Here is a 22,391-nt window from a genome sequence, read left to right on the forward strand (position 1 = left end):
TCCCCCAGTTAAATCCGTAACAGAAAATTCAGTGTTTATTTTGGCTCTAGTTTTTATTTCAGGCACTCTTTCTCATAAGCCACATTTTCAACCTAATTTAAAATGATAATGATAATAATCATTCTTTGTTAATCACTGTTGTTTTAAACTCTGAAAATTAAGTGATGATGTTCAAAAAATTTTTTTAAGTTAGTAAATGAGGAGCTCATTACTTTTAAACTGACAGATTTTGATTTTTCTCTAAATACTTTACATTAACAATTATCATAAATGTGAAACAAAAAAACATTTTATGTTCTCCTGGAAGTTACCCTTTACCGAAAGGTCATTCACAGTGAAGTTTTTGATATGCTGCTAAAATTCTCCCATTGATACAATGTGACTTTGAATTTCAGGAATTCTGCCTCCAGGCTGTGGAGATATTAATTTAAAATATTACGCAAAATATGGGATTCTTCTCCAAACCCATGCTAATATAATTATCACCCTGGTTGATGCCCTAGCACATTTGCAGTGGGTGGGATTTTTCCTTTTTTGATAGGCATTGTTTTAACCTAGTGGTTATACTTTTTCTTTGCTATGTTAGGAAAGTGACAAAAACCACACACACAGAAATAGCAGCATAATAATTCTTGGCATTTCTCTGACAGGTTTATTCTGAGTTCCTCTAAGTGTTCTTATCTCATTATCCTTCAAGATAGTTCCGCCAAGTGGCAGGCGTAATTATTTGCATTTTGCAGATGGGAAAACTGAGGCTGTGCCTTTGCCGTAAAGTGGAATATATGATTCATGGAATTGTCCAGATAATTCTACTCGCAGATTCTAGAGCTGAAATGTTTGTGCAACTGAAGCAGAAAACATTTGAGAAGTGTTTGTTAATAGAATTAGTGCCTTAGTGAAATGCTTCTGCCAGTCAGAGCAAAGACGACCTACTGACTCTCTCCTTGATTTATTTCATTATATTGGAAATACAGAGTAAGTAGAACAGGGAAGTGCTAGCACAAATACTGCCTAATGATCAGAAACCATACTATTACATAAGTGTATCACACACCTTGGTGAAAGATTTGTCAGTGTTTAGTGGAAACCCTATCTGTATAACCATAGCAAAATGTGTTTATCCTATTGAATTCAGCAAGCCACTGTTGAACACATAGTCTGTTCTGGGTTCCAAAGCCAGTAGGGGCATACAACGGAGTTCAGAACACGGCAAAAACCAAATATAATGCAAAGCGTGAAGGGCTACCTTAGGGAGTGGGCAAAGCGATTTGAGAATGAGGAAGCAAGAGACAATGTATTCGCCATGGGACATGCAGTAGGTGGTGGCGACGAAGGATATGGAGAAAGAAGGACTTTCCAAAGGAGGAGAAATTTGCTTAGGACTTTGAAAGGAAATTTTACCAGTGTGGGAAGAGCATCCCAGGCAGGGGGAAGAGCATGGATTGGGAACAGTGTACTTGAGGAATAACAAGTTGCCCGTTGTAGCTCAGTGTAAAGTACTGAAGGGGCTGTGTTTGCAGGGGTGGGGGGTGGGAGAGAGTGGGGTGAAAAGGCAGAGATGGAGCTTAGAAAGAAGATCAGGACCAGAATCTGCCATTGAGTAAGACAGCCACACATTGCAAAACTTCTGTGTTTCCGATATGCATATCACTTTTAGGCCACATAGAGAGAGATGCTCATCACATTGATTTGGTTGAGCGTTTCAGGCGCATCCTGAACTGAAGCCAAAGGACGGTTCCAGTCCTAGCCCAGTGTGGCTGTAGGAGCTGCTGTTGATGATCTGCAGCTCAGTGACATTCAGGTGTGTCCAAGAAAGGAAAGTGCTCCAAGAAAGCCCATCCGCATTGGAATGCGAGAGAATAACATGGAATTTTTATAGGGATGATTTTGAATCCAGCCATGGTTGACTTTGAAATCATTCACGAACTGGGTACTTTAATACATTTTAGGAATAAGTTGCTCCCAACACACTCTCACTGGTGGCTGAGAACATTCACTCAATTGACTGTTTACCATGCGCCCCATAGACGTAGACAGACATGAACCCTGCCCTCCAGAGTTTACAGTGGAAGAGGAGAGGTGGATTTCAATAAATAGCCAGAGAAGTATATAATTAAAAGTTTTTATGAGTATAATGAATGAAAAAGTAGAGAGTTCAGTAAGGTTTAAAATAGGAAACTGATTTAAGTGGCATGTGAATATAGGTAACAGAACAATTGAAGAGTTTTTTAAAGAAGCAACATATACCTCGAGACCTGGAAAATGAAGAATGGGGTAATGATGATTTTAGGCAGGGGCAGAGAGCTGTGAGAAGCCCAAAAGTAGGACAAAAGTGTGATGAGTTCATTTCAAAGAAATGAAAGGCTAATCTGTCTGAAGCTTGGTGCATGGGGGCCAGGGGAGGAGTATAGTGTGAGCTGGGGAGATAGTCAGAGACTAGACCATGGGAACCTTTATCCTAAAAGCAATGAGAAGGCAATGAATCATTTCCAGCAGAGAAGTGAACAGACCTGTATTGGGGAAGGTTTACTCTGCCAGCAGAATGGAGAATGGACTAAAGGGGGGGACGAGAATGGAGGCAGGAAGACCACTTAGGATGTTACTGCATAGCCGATCCCAGATCATAAAATGGTGATCAGGCCATGAGGAGTGGCAGTGAAGATGGACCAATAGACAAACACAAGACGCACTTTAGAAGCAGAACTGCTTTGTCTTATTGGTGAGTTGGACCAGGGAATTTCACGAGGGAAAGTGGTGTCAGGGAGAACTTTCAGTTTGGGCTAGAGCTACGACATCAATGGTGACGTCCATCTAGCATTTCCTGAGGTGGAGAAACAGATGCTGTGGAAAAGGTCAACGCTTGGACATGTTCGATTTGAGATGCTTGTGAGAAATCCAAGTAGGAAGGCCAGATAAACAGTTAGATAGAAAAACCTGGAGCTCAGAGGAGCTATCTGGGCGGGATACATAAATTTGGAAGCCTTGAGCTTGTAGATAGTATTTAAATCTTAAATTGAATTAATACCATGGAGTGAATGACATACCAGAAGAAAAGTATAGAGTAGATGAAAAGGAACCAGACTGAGCCCTGAAAAACTCTAGTATATAGAGATAGAGTATGTGTGTGTCTGTGTTTGCATATGTGTCTGTGTCTGTGTCTGTGTTATCAGAAAATCCAAGGGAAAAGAGTAGTTTATTACGGAGAGAGTAGACAAGTGCTAAATGTTACCATGACTCAGGATGGAAGGGTTCTTACTGATTGCAGAAATACGGAGTTCTTTGATGACATGCAGTTTGAGTGGAGAGGTGAAAATGAAAGCCAAATTGGAGAGGATTGAAGAATAAACGGGGTCAAGGAAGTGCAAATTTATGTGTAGGTAACTTTCCAGAAGTTTGATTGTGAAGAAGTTTAAAAACATAGGGCTGGAGAAAGATAGGGTGTCATGAGGTGTTTGTGTGTGTTTTCAGTTGGATATATTAGCACATGTTTGCTGAAGAATCCAGGAGTGGCCCAGTGAAATAGCCTCTTTTCCTGACTAGTTAATGTTGGCCTGATCAAAACGCAGATCAGGCAAAAAGTCTCCCTCAGGTGTGAACAGTTCAGCAGAGAGAATAAAGACGTACATATCTCAGATTCTTCACCCAGTATCTCAGAAGGCAGTTCTAAAACCCTAAGTGGGTACACCTACCTTCATTAAAGACTACTTCTCTGGTACCCATATGACACCCAATCCTCAGTTACCTAAATCCTTACATTACCTTGATTTTCACTCTAAGGAGCTGAACCAGAAGTAGATAATTCCTTTCAATACAATTCTTTTTTCAGTATTCCACAACATATGTTATATTCATGGTCCGTTTTCTGATTCAAGTACATTAATATGACCACCCACAGGTAAGGCAGCTATTCCCAAGGAAGGGCTGTAAACCCCCCTCCCTCCCTCTCTCCTTCCCACCCTCCCACTTACCCACCTAGACACCAAAAACCCCTAGCCCTGGTCCTATCCCAGCCTCAGTTCAGTGCTGTTTTGCCTCTGCAGTGTTTAGATTTTATTGCTAGCCACTGCTCCTTTGTCATAATGAATCTCATAACAGAAAATAGGTCACACACACATCCGGTCATCCCGTCACGGGAACCTCAGTCTTCCTACGTTGAGGGCTTTCAAGCAGTACTCTAAAATTCACCTGACCTGCAACCCTTTGATTTAGAGGATACGGAATCTTAATTACTGTTTTTATTTTCATATTGTTATTGACACAAAACATTTTACAATCAGACAAGCAAACTTTTAATTCAATAAGGTCAGTGTGATATAGTGAATACAAAACCTGACCTGGATTTAGGAACAGAATTCTATTTCTAGCCTTAGCCTTGACTCCCACGATGCATGACCTTGGAGTAGTTACTATGCCTCAGATTTTTCATCTGTAAAATACCCACTTCCTACCTTGGAGGATGAACTTGAGAATGTCTGTAAGATACTGTGAGGTCTTAGAGGAAGGTGACTGCTGCATTATCACATGTCATTCTTACTAGAATCATGTCAATGGAGATGAATCAAAAGTGTGAAAAGTAATGAATAATATTGGCTTAAAATAAGTCAGATATATTTGTGTCCACACTGAACATGTGAATGACTCTAAAAGACTGTGTTAACTAACCCTACTTATTTCTGGTTGTGCTTCAATCTCACTTTGAATGTTAACTCTAAACCGCTAACCTGTTTCTTTCCCTTTATTCACTTTTTTCCACCTACCATTGCATGACATGCAGGGTCAGTTTTGTGCATGACACCCGCTACCAGTATTGGTAGGTTCCAACCTTTTTTTATTTGTCTTTTATATTATGTACAATACCTTCACTTGATTGAGATTTACCTCAAAGATCGTAGAAATGCTGTAGGAACTGGTAGATCTGAAGGCTTATTTGGCTTTAGAGTTAATGTATAGGTTTCAAAATGTACTTGTATACTGAAGACAGTGACCATCTTAATGTGACTAGAACAACCACTGCAAGACATAAAACCACAAGTACGAGTCTGCTTTTTAATGATCTGTATTTTGTTTCTCTTTATAGTTTATATGGTTTAGCATAAGAAAAAAGAAAAAGCTTACTTTATCAGAGAGGCAGGCTAATTTCATCAATGTTTTAAAGTTTCATGTGGTGTGCCTTTATCTCCTCTTTGCTGTGTGTTAGAGTTATCAGAGTTTCCCAGAAGTATTTATTTAAAAAAAATTATAAATGGATGTATTTTGAAAACAAATGTCTCAACTGCCTTGCTTTATTATCCTTTTTAATTTTGTGTTGATTTATTTGTGATGAGTATTTGTACCTTACCATTCCCTTAGACGTTAACTTTTAATAGTACATACATAAGCTATCCCCACACATTCCAATGCCTTGGTACAAAAGTCTGTCTTAAGGACATATGGATTAGTTCCACTTAGAGTAAAGAAAAATAAACATTGGCAAAATTTGTCTGGCTGTTTCACAGTGACTGTGTTACAATTTTACATCAAGGCCATGATTTCTGCTCTACTGTTTATTGACCCAAATAAACCACAATCCCCAGTAATTCCAGTTCAAGCAGGCAGGCCCAAATCGACCCAAAACATTCAATTTAACTGCAATTAATTCCAAGAAAATTCTAACCCAAATTAGGCCTACATTATCGAGGCTTTGATGTTTTAGAATGATGATTAAAAGTGAATATTGCATAGTCTTACTTCATTTGGACATTACAATTTCGCGTTTTGGGGAGCACTGTTTATTACAGGCACTGTAGACTCTGACTTGGGAACGATCTAGTGCTGGAGGTAAAAGGGTTTATAAATACATCAACCAAAGTAATCTGCTTTGGCCTTTCTGGGAATCACTGATGATATTTTAAAACTTCCTTTAATTGTACTTGTAATAAGCTATTTTCCCTTTTTTTTATTTCTCTCCCATATGCTTCCTTGCTTTGCATTGTGATTGCATGCCATCTGCTGGTTTAACCCATGATGGCTTGCTGCTCTGATATTCACCATATGCCAAAATGCCACTTCTGTTACCGTAACGCTACACCCTCCTGTTCATTGCTCCCATGGTCCCCCTCCTGAAAGTACCCATGATGCACAGCGCTACGTCAGCCACTGTCTCTGCGGCAACAGCTCCTGCAACAAGTGCCCCCTTCGCAGCAGCAGCCACAGCCAATCAGGTTTGCTCCTTTTAAAGCTTTTCTTTCACAAATCCCAAACTCTAAATGAGTGCTGATAGTTAAAAAAAAAAAAAAAAAAATTCTCAGGGAGAATTTTTTTTTTTCATGTTTATCCATCAGATTTTATTTTATTTTATTTTTTTGATTAGTTTATGGCCAGCATTTGTGGACAGGTTGCACTTATTTAGAGTTAACATTTACTGCAAATAATGATGTAGCTGTGTTTCGTGTTGCGCTGTTCGTTTCCGTACCTAATATTGTGTGATTAACCTGACAGGCTTACATTCCTTTCAGGGCAGCATTACGCATCCAGGGCTTTGTGAATTGTCACAGAAAAATCAGAAAAGCTCACCTGGGAGTGCTTCAGAGCTGGCTGTATTTGGATTCAGTTCATTCAGAGACCGTATTATCTATTGTGGAGGAAAAGAAAATTCTCCTCTTAGAAAAGTCTCCCCTTTTCCCTTAGTGTCAAATTTGAGGTCTGAATGATTCTTGTTAACATTTCACCTGGATCCTATGTGCTCCCAAACTCGCTTGGTTCCCAAGTGAGAGACAAACGGTCCTGGAAGAAGAGTACGGGGCCACCGAGTTCACAAAGGCTGGATATAACTGATTAGGGGCGTGTAATTCTTTTGGTTTAACGCATGTGCCAGTGAGACCTCGGATGGACTCTTTCTCAGGGAGGGCCAGCTGGCTGTTTCCTGTCGTCACAGGCTGACTGTAACCCTAACCCCAGCCAACCAACTTGCAAACATGTGCTTCTGGTCCCAGGAGAGGCGTAAAAGCATAAACTCTCACATGCCCGGAAAAACACTTGACTGCGCATGCTCTCCCTTCACAGAAGAGCCATTCTGGTTTTGCTGTGAGTGTAGTGGGTTTTTTCTCGTTTTGTTTTGTTTTGATTTTTGTTTTAATAAAATCAACTGTACTGATAAAAGATGACAAGACATATAGGAGGAGGTGGAGGGAAGGTCCCAGCTAACGGGATAAACTGGAAAAAATCATGTCTGGGCATAAATAGCAGATTCCAAACTACATTCTGCAGGCGGGAAGGGCTGAGTCACGCTTCTTTCCCAGTTCTAGTGAATGAGTGATTCCAGAGCGATAGGTTTCATTGCTGAATAGATAGGCGTGAGTGCACTTATATGAAGGAATAAAAGTAAAATCCTGTGAGCTCCTCCTGTGCCCTCTGAGTTTTGATAAAGCAGAAAAGATCGAGGAGGGAGGGAGGAGAGGCCAAGCAGGCCCTCAGAGGCAATACCAACTGCTGACAACGCTTTGGCTCTTCACTCGCCACCTCAACATGCCAGCTTCCCTCTAAGGAAAGCTAGCTCAGCTTCCAAACAGATAGAACAAAGAACAGCAAATCACTTTCTTAGCTGCGAAGATTTTTTTAAATGATGGGATGGCAGAAGGGAGAGACAGTGTGCGTCCTTCCATCATTAGGTTCAAAGCACCTCTTTTCACATGGTCATTCTTAGTAGGGAAACTGGAAAGGTTTCTTTTATGTCTAAGTCCTGTCTTCCTGAACCATGTTTTTGCGATCTGGAGCAGAAGTTTTATATAAAGTCCCTTCATCAGAAAGCAAGTTTCAAGCATAATAGAGTGTTCGTTACAATGGAATGTAACGTTATACTTTACGGCAAGTTAAGCACTTCTAATACAGAGAGCTCTTTCTTGGGAATGGAAAGGAAGTCAAGATAAAGAACTATTTTGGAGTTTTAGGATAAGTCCCTTTATTATGATAAATTCTTGATCATGTATCATAAATATTTTTCCAGCCTAATGATTCTTTGGCTCAATTTGGTAGAAAAAATTGAGATTGCATACGTATGCGTAGGTTTATGTATGTGTGTAGGGGAAGCATAACTATTCAGAAGCTAAAATATATCACTTTTCAGCAGAGTGTGATTGGTAAAGGAACTAACAAGTTAACGTCAGTTAAATCCAAAGAAGTATAATTATAGAAGTACCTGACAGTAGCTTCAAGAATCCTAGATTCTCCATTTTGCAGTTTATCAGATGTAATCGTTGCTGGACTGCACTTCAGTGATGACTCCTAATGAAAGTCTGCTTGCACATGAAGACAACAGAAAAAGAAATAGTAGTAAACATAAATTTTCAGATATGATATTCTTAATGTATTTTCAACAAGTTTCAAAGAGCAAAGCAGCTACAAAAGAACTTGGAAATTCTTTTAGTGCCCAAGAGTTCAGAATTCAGAGAGATTTCTGATGGCTGTGAAATGACAAGTTTTCATCTTATTAAGATTTCGCCCTTTAAACTCACACTGAATCATGTCCATGTGAATTACATGTCATTTAAACAAAATGAATCTGTTTCCTCACTTGTAAAAGGAAGATTAGATCTAGATGGCCTCCGAGGTCCCTTTCAGCTCTAAGATTCAACAAACCTATGGTTCCTTAGCTGCTGTGCTAAGCCCAACGCATGAGATTATAAAGGTAAACACAGAGTAGAAAGTGGTGCTAATGATTTCAGAGTTCAGTGCATGATACGCATCCTCCCTTCTTTCCCTTCATTGAGCCATCTGTCTTTAACACAAAATGTGGTAGGGTTTTGACAGCTTTTTAGTTCATTTGATCAATTTAGACTGTCAGTTCAAATAGTTCAAATCTCATAAGTATTTGTAATAAGATACAAGTCATTCAGAGAAGAAAGAACATACACCAAAACATCCCATGACAGCTCCTCCGGCCCAGGTTTCCTTCACATGTTACCCCATGATGAGTCAAGTTGAACTGGCAATAAATCTATAAATTCTACCCTCAGGGCTTAATCAAGGTGACAGCAATGAAAGTTTTAACTGAACTTAGACTTGCAGTTTGAAATTAAATGACGACAAGATCCAAATACTTCTGGGAAATAGAAAATTATTTTTTGGTTATTTAGCTCTGGGAGTAGATATATAAACCAAAATACAATAAACAAATTTACCAACAGCTACCTCCTGTTTCAATTAAGGTCTTTGGGCCTTAATATACAAGTTACACCTAATAATAATATTATTAACAAATTACTTATAGATATAAGATACTATTCTAAATGGTTTCTCTCTTATACAATACATTACATATTTTAATATATCATATTATATATATCATATGAGAAAGAATACATATGTATAGGATATACTCAATCCTTACTACAGTGTTATAAATATTACTGTCACCCCCATTTTATAGACAGTAAAACTGAAACCAAGGTTAACCAACTTAGCCAAAGTTAGACATCTAATAAATGGTCTTGCTGGAATTTAAACCCAGGCAGTTTGATCCCAGAGGCCTTGCTCTTAACCACCATGCTACACTGCCTCTCTCTATAATTATAAATGAACGGAAGTCACTTCTTCCACAGGTAAAACTGTCTTTAAAGTGCAATTCAATAGCAGCAAGCTCTGTTGCTCTAGGGAAAATGAAGGCGTTCTGCTGATGCAGCTCAGACTGAGGTGAGTTCTAAGGTGGGGAGATGAACTGCATCTGAGCAGAGCTTCAGGCTAGTTATGTAGTACCCAGGTCACATTTAGAAACCATATACATAGTTGATATATATTAATTATGATACAGAACTATTTATTAATAGTCTATGTTATATTATACCCAGTGAGTAGACCGAAAAGTATGAATAATTTCTGTACAAGTAAGATGAGAACTAAGACGAGAAGTGAAAAGGAATTAGTCATTAGTCCTGGTGAAGCAGATTTATGGGCTTCTTTTGTGTGAATCATGGCCCTGGACTTTACTCCCAGCCTCTGCCACTCATCTCACAAGTAGCATCGTGACAAGGGAAATCAGAAATGAAAACCCAGGTACTATATAAGTCAGTCAATTTCAGTCCGCTAATAGAAGGTCAGGATGTATATATACATCTATAGATGCCTATATTGAAGGCAATTTAATCTTAGAGTATACAGTGAAAGAGGAGAGGTCAGCAGCTTAGTATATGGATCTAGTTTTTTTCACATTATAAGAAATTTTATTTAATAAAATGAGAGTGCAGATTGAAATCCCTCTAACTTAAATTATTATGGTACTCTATCCTGTTATTGCTTTATTATTTTTTTACCTCAAAAATACATTCTATTTCAAAAGGGGAGAAAATAATTTCCTAGTAAATATATTTTAAATCTTAGTTTCTTCATTTATATACAGAGATTATTCACCTTATCTGATAACATCCTTGAAGGCCCAATTGAAATACAATTTGTATTCTGAGTCTTTCCCTGAACCCCTGCAGCTAGAATTTCTTTTTTCTATCCTCTGAATTCCACAAGGACTCTATCTGCGTGTTCCTTAAAGCATCGTCATTAGATGGATGGAATGACAGTGCTGATATACAACAAAGGTGGGGAAGTGTAAAGCTTAGCAGAGAAAAACTAACAATCCCGTTGGCCAGAGCACCAGTTTTCGTGAGCGGCTACAACACAGGTTTGATTCCGAGTGTGTAGGACCTTAAATGACAGGGTAAAGGGTTCGCTGGCCTTTATTTGGCCACTGAAGGTTTTCAAGCAGGAAAGTGACGGAACACAACTCTGAGAAGAGCAGGCAGATGGAGACAAGGCAGGAGAGTCTGCGGAGACCGTGGAGAGGCTTCCACAAGAGCCGGAAGTGGGACAGTGGCAGCCGGCGAGTGGCCGACTTTGCCTTGCCTTTGCCTGTTACATAGGGAGAGGCGCGTTTAGCCAAAGAGAAACATAAAAATGGTTTCATACTATGGCAAAACCTGTCCAAATAAATGTCATGTAGCAGAATAAGAGATGTGGGCTGACATGAAAGGTTAACCACAGGAAGTTGCCTCTGTAGGACCTGAATTTAAGGAGAGCCTTTGGGTGGACTCCCTGGGCAAATGCCTCCAGGGTACTTGCGCCGAATATGCGGCTCCCCACTCTCTACCCGAATGAGACATCAGAGCCACAAAAGTTCAGACACCTCCCAGGCCTTTGCCTGGAAGAAAGGGTCCCTTCAGGTTTGGAGTGAATACGTGTTGTCCACGTGTCCACAGCTAGAGCTATGTGGACGCGGAGGGCAGTTATTCATCTAATTCATTCTGGGTCGTGAGTCCATGCTAGGAAGGCAAATTCTTACATACTGGACATTAGGAATATTTTAACGGAGCGTCCCACGCAGTGCCTTTAAAGCTGGTGGAATCAGTTATATTCCTGGCAATATGTTAACAACACTAATTACATCTCCAAAAAGTGCTGATTGGTGTTTAATTATGACCTCAAGGTTTTATCACATCTTCTGAATCCTCTTCCAAAGATTAAATCCATTCAACAGAAAGCTGGCCTTAGGAAGAGTTTATTGAAAATTAGTTAATAACATATTATACATTCCTAGCCCTCCATTTATTGGGATATTTGGTAAGTCAGAAAATCCCCATTTTCCAGACATGCCTGATTAGTATATATATAATAACAATTTCAACGGTATCTTACCAGACAAAATAATTACATGCAACCAGATACCTATATTATGCTTCATCAGGCCTGCTACAAATTACTAAAGGGAGATGAGAAAAGTTTAGAGCATCAGATTTTACTCATTTCTCACACATAAACATGAACACAACTTCAAAGCTATTTGTATGTAGATTCTTGGACTTCTATATACAAAGTTACAGTAAATCACCCCATCCTAACCAAGAAGTCTAGAAAGGTAAGGTCATGTTTTACTTAATCTCTCATCTCAAAGAGTTTTCTAAAACATCTATTATTCAAAGTCATCTGTTAGGACTATATTCAGACAAATGTAGGAGGCATTAAACGTTCCCCACTATTCACCACTTGACCCATTTGGAGCCTGTGTTTTTTCACAAGAAAAATCTGGGTTCTGCAAAGCCCCAGCGTGGGAGGAGGAGACCCCTGTTAGTTCCCTCCCCTGAAATATACAGGAGAGCGACTGGCCTCCCTGCATGGATGATCGAACTGTGAACCACTCCTTTCCCGCAGTTTGCTGGGTCCTGAGAACAGTCAACAGAAAGCAGCTGGGCCCCAAGTATGTTGTGCTCTGAAAGGGCCTGGACAGCAACTGTCCAAATCCAGGGCCTGTTAATAGTGCTCGGGCTGAGACACCCATCTCAGCATCGTCATACTGCTAACGTTGTTCGGCCTTCTCTAACTCTGTGCTGATCTTCTAACTGTAGAGGAAGGTTCCATTTCAGTAATGGATCTGGTTGCCTCAAATGAGGTAGAATCGCCATATCAAATATTTTGTGGAGAGAGGGACTGTGTGTGTGTGTGTGTGTGTGTGGAGAGAAAGAGGGGTGGAGGGACAGAGGAGGAGAGAGAGGGAGATTAACTGGAGCCTGCTGTATATCTCTTCAAATAAAAAAATCAAAACAATAAAAATGGCGGCGTTTGCGTTCAGTTAACACCATTGGTTAAAGCTGCTTGGCAATTTGAGTCTCAATTCCATGGTGCAACGTGGCTGGGGCACTGGAATCCAGTCTTGCTAGTCTGGTGAAAAAAAAAAAAGATGTTTAAGGTGGAGAGGAGAGGTGGGAGGGCCGCTCCGTATGTCTTAGGTGGAGCTGGATCTGTGAGAACCATAGAGAAGCAGATTATTTTTTCTCTTCAAGAAAGCAGAAAATAAGAAGAAAAAAGGCCTCTTATTTTCCTGCCTCAGGAGCAGCTGCTTTGCAGAGCTACCATGAGGTTTAATTAATATATGTATTTGCAGATTCTCCAAGGAAAGGCTAAGTTATATTAAGTGTTGTAATCTAGTACATTTTCATCTTTCATGAATAATTTACACCTCATGGTGAGAAACTTGAGTGGAATTCTTTTGTATACAGCTCCTAAAGACATAATATCAGCTCCAATTTTGTGCAGTTGAAGAGAAAATGTCAAGGGTCCTTACGTGGAAATTGACTGCCTGGTGGATCGTCCTACTTACTTTACTTCAAATCCCATCCTCTTTTGCATTTTGATGGAATTTGGGGGAATCTTTTTAGATTGAAAAGTTATATTCCCAGCAGTACTTTGGCTTTTGTTGACCATAATAAAATCATGCTCATTTTTCTAATCGTAGGTTTCCTCTTTGAGAGGAATAAACATAGAGCTCATCCTATATGTGTGTTTATTTCCAGCTCTACATTTGTAAGGAAGGAGAGACTAGGCACAGTGCAGGAATTTGGATCCATTGTCAAGGGTTGAGAGATGAATGGGGTCTTGTTTTTAATAAAAATTGCTATGAACGGAGAAAATCTTTGACTTATAGGCATCTATCTCCCCAAGTTTTGCCACTGCTGCCTGCCTTCCCACACTTCTACCTGCATGTTTGGGGAAGTTGCCAGCCTTGCTGTGTGGGTGGATGGAGAGGAGAGATCCTTGCCGTCTCCTGACACAAAGCTGGCCTGTCACTTCACTTACTGGATATGACGCCATGATGAGTCAAAGACAAACTGGCATGAGGTCCGGCCTCTCAGCCTCTTCCAGCATTCTCTCTGGGCCACATCTCAGGAGTCAATGGCTTCCAAGGTCAGACCTGGCTGAGCCTGCTGAACATTCTAGAGGTCACCAGTGTGGGGAGGTGCTAAGGGTACCCAGGAGTTTACTGCCTAGTCAAAGAGATGTGATGCAATCAGACAAGGTCACAAAGTGAAACAGTCAAGGATTCAAACATTAGTGCATGGGAAGTAAGCTCCACGGCAGAGCCTTGGCCCTAAGTGGGAGGGGGAGTAAATTAGGAGTTTGGGACTAACATATACACACTACTGTGTATAGAAGTGCAGAGGCAGGCCTTGAAGGATGTGTAGGAATTAGATAAGGAACTGGTGAGGTTGTTCCTGACCAGAGTGAAATGTAAGGGGTAGAGCTGGGGGTGGGGTAAGGGGCAAGGAGACTGGCATTATAAATGTACCAGCATCATGCTTTACATGTGTTCTCACATTTAACCCTATCAGATGGGCCCTATTCTCGCTCTTTAACATATGAAGACATCAAGGCTCAGATGTGGCCGTGGCTCTAATCAGTAGAAGGGCCTGCATTTGACCTCAAAACTCTGACCCTGAGGTCAATGCTTCCCCCTTATCCCACCTTCTTCCCCAGTAGCCTTCGCGGCTCAGAGAGGAGTTTCCGAATCAGTTTTGGACTTTATCCCACAAAAGATGCAGACAGAGCAGCTATTACTACATCAGATCTAAAGGGGGGGACAGTGTAGCTCACACGCACTAAAGGCCACACCGCGGTGAGTGAGGAGTGAAGGGAAGACACACGTGGGCAGGACTAGAAAATCTCCTTGAGCAGGTGAGGAGAGGTTAGGTTACTGAGGAGGTCAAAAGGCAGGCTGAGGGCAGGGCAGCAAAATGCAAAACGAGAGACTTGCAACACTCATCTACAGGAAGTGAGTGGGTAGGTGTGAGCTGGGATGGGCTGAGCGCAGGTTAACTGGTAAGGAAGCTACTTTGTTGATGAAGTGATAAAATTGGGATAGAGAGAAAAGGGAAAATGTGGGGAGGGGAGGATGAATACTCTCGTCCCTCAGTATCTGTGGGGCATTGGTTCCAGGACCCCGAGTAATACCAAAATCCATGGACGCCCAAGTCCCTTATATAAAATGGCACATTTGCATATAACCTATGCACATCCTCTCTTCTACCTTAAATCATCTCTACGTCACCTAAGACAATGTAAATGCTATGGTGAATAGTTGCCAGCGCATGACAGATTCAAGTGGTTTTTTTTGGAACTTTCTGGAATTTTATTTTTTCAAATATTTTCTATCCATGGTTGGTTGAATCCATGAATTCAGAACCTGAAGCTATGAAGGAGGACAGACTGTAACTAAGAAAATCAAGAAAATTCAGGGAGGCATTTTGATCCTTTAGTCTCCCAGCGGCCCTTGCCAGTTTCTATAGCATCTGCGGATTCACCAGCTCTCAGCTCCCCGCCACATCAACCTTCTACAAGACATTTCTCCCGACGACTTACATAGATACAATGGCTCCTGTTGACACTTCTTCACTTTATTTGTACTATAAAGGAGAAATTTGTTGCCTGGGATTTTCTGACACTGGTTTATGAAAAACTACAGCTAGTCTAGCACTTAGACTCCATCATGCCTCGGCATCACATATAATATGCTGAAACTTTTGGTCTGTCTGTTTTAACTCTCAGTGATCAAATTATAGTATTATCGTCACTCTCCTTGCTCTGGAGTTTCCAAAGATCTCAGAGTTTATGTCGATGAGCTTCCTCTAATCAAATACAGACACTTTTCGGTATTTACCACAATGCATTTCTGGAAGCAGCATCATTGAGCTGAATGCTGTAAAACGTCACCCATTTTCCCATAGTCACTGTTGCCTCAGGCACTGCAGGTCTGACCCAAGACCTGCATTAACTACATCAAAGTTATGAAAGGCGATAAGTCAAAAGAGCAAACTGACTACAACCATGCCATACTTCTATAGTAACAGAAAAGGGAAATGATGATGCAAGTTACATTATAAATTGGAACAAGACCCCAGATCAGTAAGGTGGCTTACCCAAGTCACATAAATAATAAGAGAGCCAGGACTAGAACCCAATTGTCTGTGCCCTGCCTAGGGTAGTGTTTTTTCCCTTTCACCACACTGCCTTCCTGAGAAAGTGCTTTAAATGATCATTAAAGGGACCCCAAAGTACTACAGAGCATACAGACAGCACAAAGATAACACAAGCGTCTCTCCATGAGTAAGCTCTTACCAACTGCCAGACATCATGCAAAGCTTTTATACAAACTATCTCATTAAAACCCAAAATGGCCCAGTAAGGAAATATTCTTCTCCCTAATATACAGATACGGAGACTGCAGCTTTGAGAAGCTGAAAAACTTGTGCAAGGTCATCTATTAAGTGGCAAAACCAGATATACAACCTCCCCCAAGCTCCTAACCTTCCATTTTATAATGAGGAAAAGGACCTACAATGGTTAAGTGACTCAGTCAAGGTTACGTAAGGGATTAGAAACTGATCTCCTAACACCATGCTTAGTCCTCTTTCCCTCCCTCAAACCACAATCCAGCATGAATATGCTAGCTATACATTTTTTTGAAGAGTCAATAGAGTTTCTTCCTCCTTAAAATTTAGAAAGGTTTTGGAGGAATCAAAAAGATACCCAAGGATGTTAAACTCAATTCCTTCTTTTTCTCAAAATATTGCTCATAACTCTTCCATTAGTCATTCTTTCAATTCTTGTCATTGTTATCCCGAGATATTTGAAAGGGCCAGAGAACCACTTTAGTTATGAAGATCCAGGAGAAAAGGAATTGCTTGAATCAATTCCTATTGTTCATCTTCTTTTCTTTGGTCTTCTCTGACCCCTGTAAAACTAAGGATGGCCTTGAACAAGGAAAGAAGTTAAAATAGGGAGATCTAAGGTGTGTGTGAAGAATGAGAAGAAAACCCTACCATATTCCTTTGCCTTGGAAAACTGTGTTTAAGAATTGCTTTCTTTTTTTTTTTTTTTTAACATAAACTCATAACCTAAGTCCCCTCATTTTTCCTGCTGGTTATGTGAACCTATCTGAGAAGAGGTGAAGGTTTGAAAATTGAAGTATGGGTGTTTATTAGACAAGACTGGGTGTGCAGAAGCGTCCATAAATAGTGGTTTGCTCTAAGCCCAGTGATCTAAGAATTATTAGTAAATGCTATACCTTGTCAAACTATTCATATTCATGTTTTGTGGCATAGCCTAAGAAATTAAAATAGGTGAACTATTACCACAGGATAACAGTAGCATCTGCTTACTACCACCAAGCACTTGTTAATTACATTATCTAAGGCTCACAACTACTTATGCATTAGGGACAACGTTTGATTCCCATTACAGAGAAGAGAAATACTAAGAATAAAAGATGTTGAATCACTTACCCATGGTAACACAGTTATTAGGTCTAGAAGCTGGGTTTGAACTGGATCTAAATTTAAAGAGTGGGAGATGCTGCCTCCCATGGGATGTAACTTTTTTTTTAACTTGATTTTTTATTTATTATTTAATTTAATTAATTAATTTATCTATTTGGCCACACCCTGTGGCATGCAGAATTTCCCGGACCAGGGATTGAACTCGTGCCCCCTGCAGTGGAAGCATGGAGTCTTAACCACTGGACCACCAGGGATGTAATTTTCTATTGCAGTAGACTTTGATCACTGTATGGTACTGGATGTTGATGCTTTTATAGTAAAAGATTTTAGTTTGGAAAATGATTAATATGAATGACAGTCAAGACTTTCACGAACAATAAAGAAGTTCAGCCTATATTTATTTAGTTGTCAGTGACAGGTCAAGATATACATACACAGAAAGGGAAGTGCATTTGACATCTTAGAAAATCCTAATCTCATCAAAATCAAATTTATTATCAACACATATGGAGTGTCATACAGATCATATAATATTTAAATGCACAAAATTATTATTTGAATGCCTATTTAAGTAGAAGCTGAAACCAAATTTTATTTAGGATTATGAATTTTCAAATAAATAGACCAAGGGAAGGGAAGCAACATTTATCAAAAAACACTACTACATATCAGACACTTTATATACATTATTTAATTTAATATTCAGTAGAACTCTGTGAAGTGTCTCATCCATTTTCCAGAGGAGAGCAAATTTTAAAGAATAATGTGCTTAAGATTCAAGCAGGTTGGAAGTGGCTGGACAGTTTTAGAACTCAGGTTCACTGATCTCCAAATCCTGTTCTCTTGTGTCTCCACCATATTTGAATTAGATTGGAGCTTATGGTCAATGCAGGACTGGGGTGAAGTTCTTTATATGGTTCCCTTAAAAACTGCTAACTACTGAATTTACCTATTGGTTTACAAAGTTTTAACCATTTAAGAAGAAAGTTCCAGTAGAAGCAAACCTTTTTAAAATCCAAGTTCGATATCAGAAATGTCTGAAAATATGGTTAGTTGATGAGACCAACAAGGAAATTCAAATTTCAGTCCAGTAAACAAGAGCTAGAAAGTGGATGAATGAGGGCACCATTTCACCCTTCCAAGGGTGGCAAACTGGCAGGAAACTTCTGTAAAAAAAGAGTCTACCAGGAGGAGTCCTTTCATCCAGGACTCTTATTTTTTTTTCTAAACAATAATTTTAAAAGAGAGATACTGTTTTTCTCCACTGTTTTCACAGAACCTTACCTTCATATAAATCTCAGGTTAAACGAACATCACTACTTGATTCGTTCTACTTGAGAAGGAATGTTTTGGGCAGCCTGGAGGAGGCAACTGTGAAAGGAGTGACTAGAGGTTAATTCAGTTGTAGGTAAAACCATAGAGCTCAATTCCATAGTATCCCAAGGAATCGATGACGATTCAGGTACGCAAACAGAAAAATTCCATTTTGAAGCCCAAAATGGGGAGGATAAAAAGAAGGACGGGAGGGAAAGAAGGAAGGAGGCGTTAAGTATTGGCAAGAAAGGAGAAGAGGGAGTTATTGTTTAATGGGCACAGAGTTTCAGTTTGGAATGATGAAAAGTTCTGGAGATGGATGGTGGCAACAATTGCACAATAGTGTGAGTGTACTTAATGCCACTGAACCATACACTTAAAAATGGTTAAAATGGTCAGTTTTATGCTCTGCTTACTTTACCACAATATTTTAATTGGGTGAAGGATCTGAATAGACTTTTCTCCAAAGAAGAAAGAATTAGGATTGGAAAGAAAGATGCCTAATTATACGTAGGTTTTTGTTTTTTTTAATCCATAGTATAAAATTATTCTTTTCACATTAAAAATTATTTATTGTTGCTGTGTTTTCCTTTAAGAATTCTCTTTTCATGGAACAGGTAACTGAGTGCAAATGCAAATTCTTCCTCAGTGAACCATGCAGGCCAGAAGCTGAGTCTATTCTGAGGCCGTAACAAAAGTCCACTGTTAACCCAGTGCAATGCATCTTCATACTTTTTCTCAACAAATGTTTATAAAGAGCCCACTATGTGTCATGTGAAATTCAAAATTCTGGGAATACAGCAATGAACAAAACAGTTCCTGTTCTTGTGGCTCTTACACTGTCAAGGGGACAGGCAATAAACCAACATGTAAGTAATTACAGTCAAAGTAATTATTATATAATAAGGATCATCTCAAAAAGTAGAGAAGCTGAAAGAATGGGCCTAAGCACTGAGCTGTGAGGGAGGACAGTTAGTAACAGAGAAATAAGAGAGAATGTAGGAGCTTGCTTTCTTCCTTTGGTTTCTATTTTGCCATCTATTATACCAGGATATTTAGGGCACTTTCTGAGGAGTTATTAGGGAGGACAGATGGCAACCTGGTTAACTACCCACCACACTGCAGAGGTGCCAATGTGGTACAAGCAGAGTGAGACACTGAGGCCCAGAAGGGACGCAAAGCTGGTTGGTGGCACAAACAAGCCTCCCGAAATTCCACTCCAGGACTCTCTTTGATTTTTCCTTTGCACCATTATTTTACACACATTGAGTGGTTTTGTTCATCTTTCTCTCGCTCTCTGACACACATACACAAACACCCAGGCAAAGAACGAAAAAGGAAGAAAACAAAACAAAACTACTTTTGCTGGAAATTTTTAAATGGCAGTGTCATCCTATCAATTTGAGAAATGTGGACGATGACTACAATACACAAAGGCACACTTCACGTCCTGCGCATGACATTAACTTACCCTTCTTTTCACTGAATCCCAGCATTTGGTTAATTTTCTGCCTTTGGTGTCTTAAAAACCAGTTCTTAGCAGACTGAATTATACATTCTGCTCCACTGTTTTACTACGGCCAAGATGTGCCCAGGATCCTAAGTCTAACATAATGGTAGAGGATACAAAAGCAGGGCGCTGAGCAGGATTGGGGACTTAATGTTGAATCCAGCAGGATCCTGCTTCTGTGATTTTTCTTGGCCTGATTCTTCAATTTATTACTGGGAGCAAAACCCCATATTGAAAAAAACAGGTTTAAAGGAATGCTTTTGGAATTTCTTTTCAGTCGCTGCATAAACTGGTTTTTAAAGGTAGAAAAAATGTTTTCTTAGATTCTCCCTTCATGTCCAGAGGTCACCTTCCCTGAAGTAGCCTCAGATGTGGGCAGCCTGTCTAATCCCAGACAGCCTTGCTTGCTCCGTATCTCACTGCACATATTCTAAACTTAATATTTTTAGAAAAATATCTTATTACCTTTTCTATAATATTTTACAGTATTTTTAAATAGTGTGGCCCAATTATATATTATTTCTTGATGTCGTAGAGGAGTTTAGCCTTCCTTAATATACATACAGTCCCTAATTTTAAAAATGTTTGTTCAAAATTCCCTTTGCCACTTGGTTTGGAACTCAAGTAATTTTCCTATGGAGACAGTGGTGGATTTGATGGTTAGGTCTCCAGGCTGGCCTATAATAGTTTACTTAACTGGTGACATTGCTCAAGGATAATATTGTGCTCACAGCATGAAAGAGGCTAAATACCATGTTTCTACATCTTTACGATTCAAGAAAGATGCCAAAAGCATATGCTTAACCCAAAGCCCCAGACAGCGTGTGATAGGAAAGTCCTTCACCTTCTCCACCAGCTGAGGGTAGAGGCACCACAGTCTATGGTTCATTGCGTGATTGGAATGTTTGTTGGGGAAGGTGTGTGGAGTAGGAATGGGATGTACGGCATGGAACCAAGAATGCCAGAGGATGAATAGGAAGGTAAAAGCTGGAACCTGGTCCTGGGTGGCCACCAGATGCATTCACACCACCCTCTTTCTCATTTGCCTTGGATGCTATAATTGATTTGCCAATTTCTTTTTTCCTGGCTGTCATGTGGCCCTTCCAATCTAGCATTTTGTTTTACTTCGACCTGCTCTGGCACCTGCAGAGCAAACATGGTCTCATAGCCCCTCTCTTCCTGAATGAGCACACAACACTCCCAAATGCGATTTTCTTTTCAACACTGCTATAGCAACAGGGGGAGGCATGAGGAATACAAAATCTCCTCTCAAATGCCTTTCCTTTCTTCCTCATAAATATCATTTTGGAGAAAAAGTCACCCATGAATGATGTATGGATTTTTAGATGATCTGAGGTGTAGACTCCCATCTCACCATGAAAGCAACAGAAGTAAACCTCAGCATCCCCTCAGGGGTGGAGCTGGGAATCATGATCAAAGCATCGCTGTAATCCTCACAAGAGGCTGGATTTTTCCAGGTGACTTGGACTCATGCAAGGAGTGGAATCTTGCTCAAATCAAGACGCTCCATGTATGTATTTTATCCAGATGATATAAATCGCCAGTGTGGACCCTCGTCAGTAATCTTCAGTGAGGCCAGTGTTACTGCCTTTCATACAAAAACTCAGTTAGTAGTATTTTAAATGATAATTCTTAGAAAGTATATCTGAAAAGTCTTTTTGTTCAAATATCGTAGAGTGGAAAATATTAGACAGTCGTGAGTCATCAGCAAAGTGATATGTCATTGAAAACAGAAGAATTAGAGTTTTAAGTGTAAACTTTATATTAATGACAGAAGGCAAAACAATAATCTGCACTGAAGTACTCTTTAAGTTCTGCTAAATATTGTGGGCCTTCCCACCAACCTCAGGTTGCTCTTCCCAAGAGTGAAACTGGTTGTCACACTTGAGAATTTTCTCCCACAACCCAGTATATGCCTTTTCTGTATAAATAAAACTCCACTTGGAAAACAAATCAAATACAGCAGAAGACCCTGCCCTGCCCTGGAAAAACGTACCGCTCAAATAATGAATGTGACTGGTTTTCAAAGTGTCTTTTCATGCACCTCTAATTATCTTTGAACTTTTTATACAATTAAAATTTACAAATACTGGGACTTCCTTGGTGGTCCCCCGGCTAAGACTTCGCCTTGCAATGCAGGGGTGCGGGTTCAATCCCTGGTCGGGGAGCTAAGATCCCACAGGCCTCATGGCCAAAAAAAACAGAAACAGAAAACAGAAGCAATACTGTAACAAATTCAATAAAGACTTTAAAAAAGGTCCACATCAAAAAAAATCTTCAAAAACAAAATTTACAAATAGTCATGAAATAAGTCAAAGTTCTTGAAAGTGTTCATTGATCAACACATATCATGAGAATTACTCTGATAACATATGTCTACCAAGAAACCAAAGGCATTTGCTTTCGATGTTAATAATTCATAGTATGCTAATCTATAGTAATCTACCCTAGAATTAAGTACAGAATTCTCTGGCAGCCAA

The 22,391-nt window shown here is 39.8% G+C and overlaps 1 protein-coding gene and 1 long non-coding RNA gene across 14 annotated transcripts in view; one reads left to right on the forward strand and one right to left on the reverse strand.

The window, feature by feature from the left end:
• The window catches only part of MBNL2 (muscleblind like splicing regulator 2), a 151,615-nt gene that overhangs the window by 119,415 nt on the left and 9,809 nt on the right, over window positions 1-22,391 (forward strand). For 3 of the 12 annotated variants that reach the window (XR_002173416.3, XR_012327740.1, XM_019920967.3), the window contains exons 8-9: window positions 4,775-4,810; window positions 6,106-6,200. The exons of 3 other annotated variants lie outside the window; for them this stretch is intronic. Coding sequence is in view for 6 of the 9 variants with exons in the window: in XM_019920967.3 (XP_019776526.1) it covers window positions 4,775-4,810; window positions 6,106-6,200 (131 nt within the window). In the remaining 3 variants the exon portion in view is untranslated. Of the gene's footprint in view, window positions 1-4,774; window positions 4,811-6,105; window positions 6,201-6,494; window positions 6,691-22,391 lie in introns of those variants that run through there. 6 more of the 12 variants (XM_033843516.2, XM_033843518.2, XR_012327739.1 and 3 more) reach the window with 4 other exon arrangements.
• LOC109547599 (uncharacterized) overlaps window positions 1-22,391 on the reverse strand; it is a 166,451-nt gene that overhangs the window by 87,621 nt on the left and 56,439 nt on the right. The window contains exons 3-4 of one of the 2 annotated variants that reach the window (XR_012327741.1): window positions 6,553-8,270; window positions 3,916-5,010 (exon numbers count right to left, since the gene is read on the reverse strand). This is a non-coding gene — a long non-coding RNA (uncharacterized lncRNA). Of the gene's footprint in view, window positions 1-3,915; window positions 5,011-6,552; window positions 8,271-22,391 lie in introns of those variants that run through there. The other variant, XR_012327742.1, reaches the window with a different exon arrangement.

Source organism: Tursiops truncatus, chromosome 18 (assembly GCF_011762595.2).
Source record: "Tursiops truncatus isolate mTurTru1 chromosome 18, mTurTru1.mat.Y, whole genome shotgun sequence".
NCBI lineage: Eukaryota > Metazoa > Chordata > Mammalia > Artiodactyla > Delphinidae > Tursiops > Tursiops truncatus.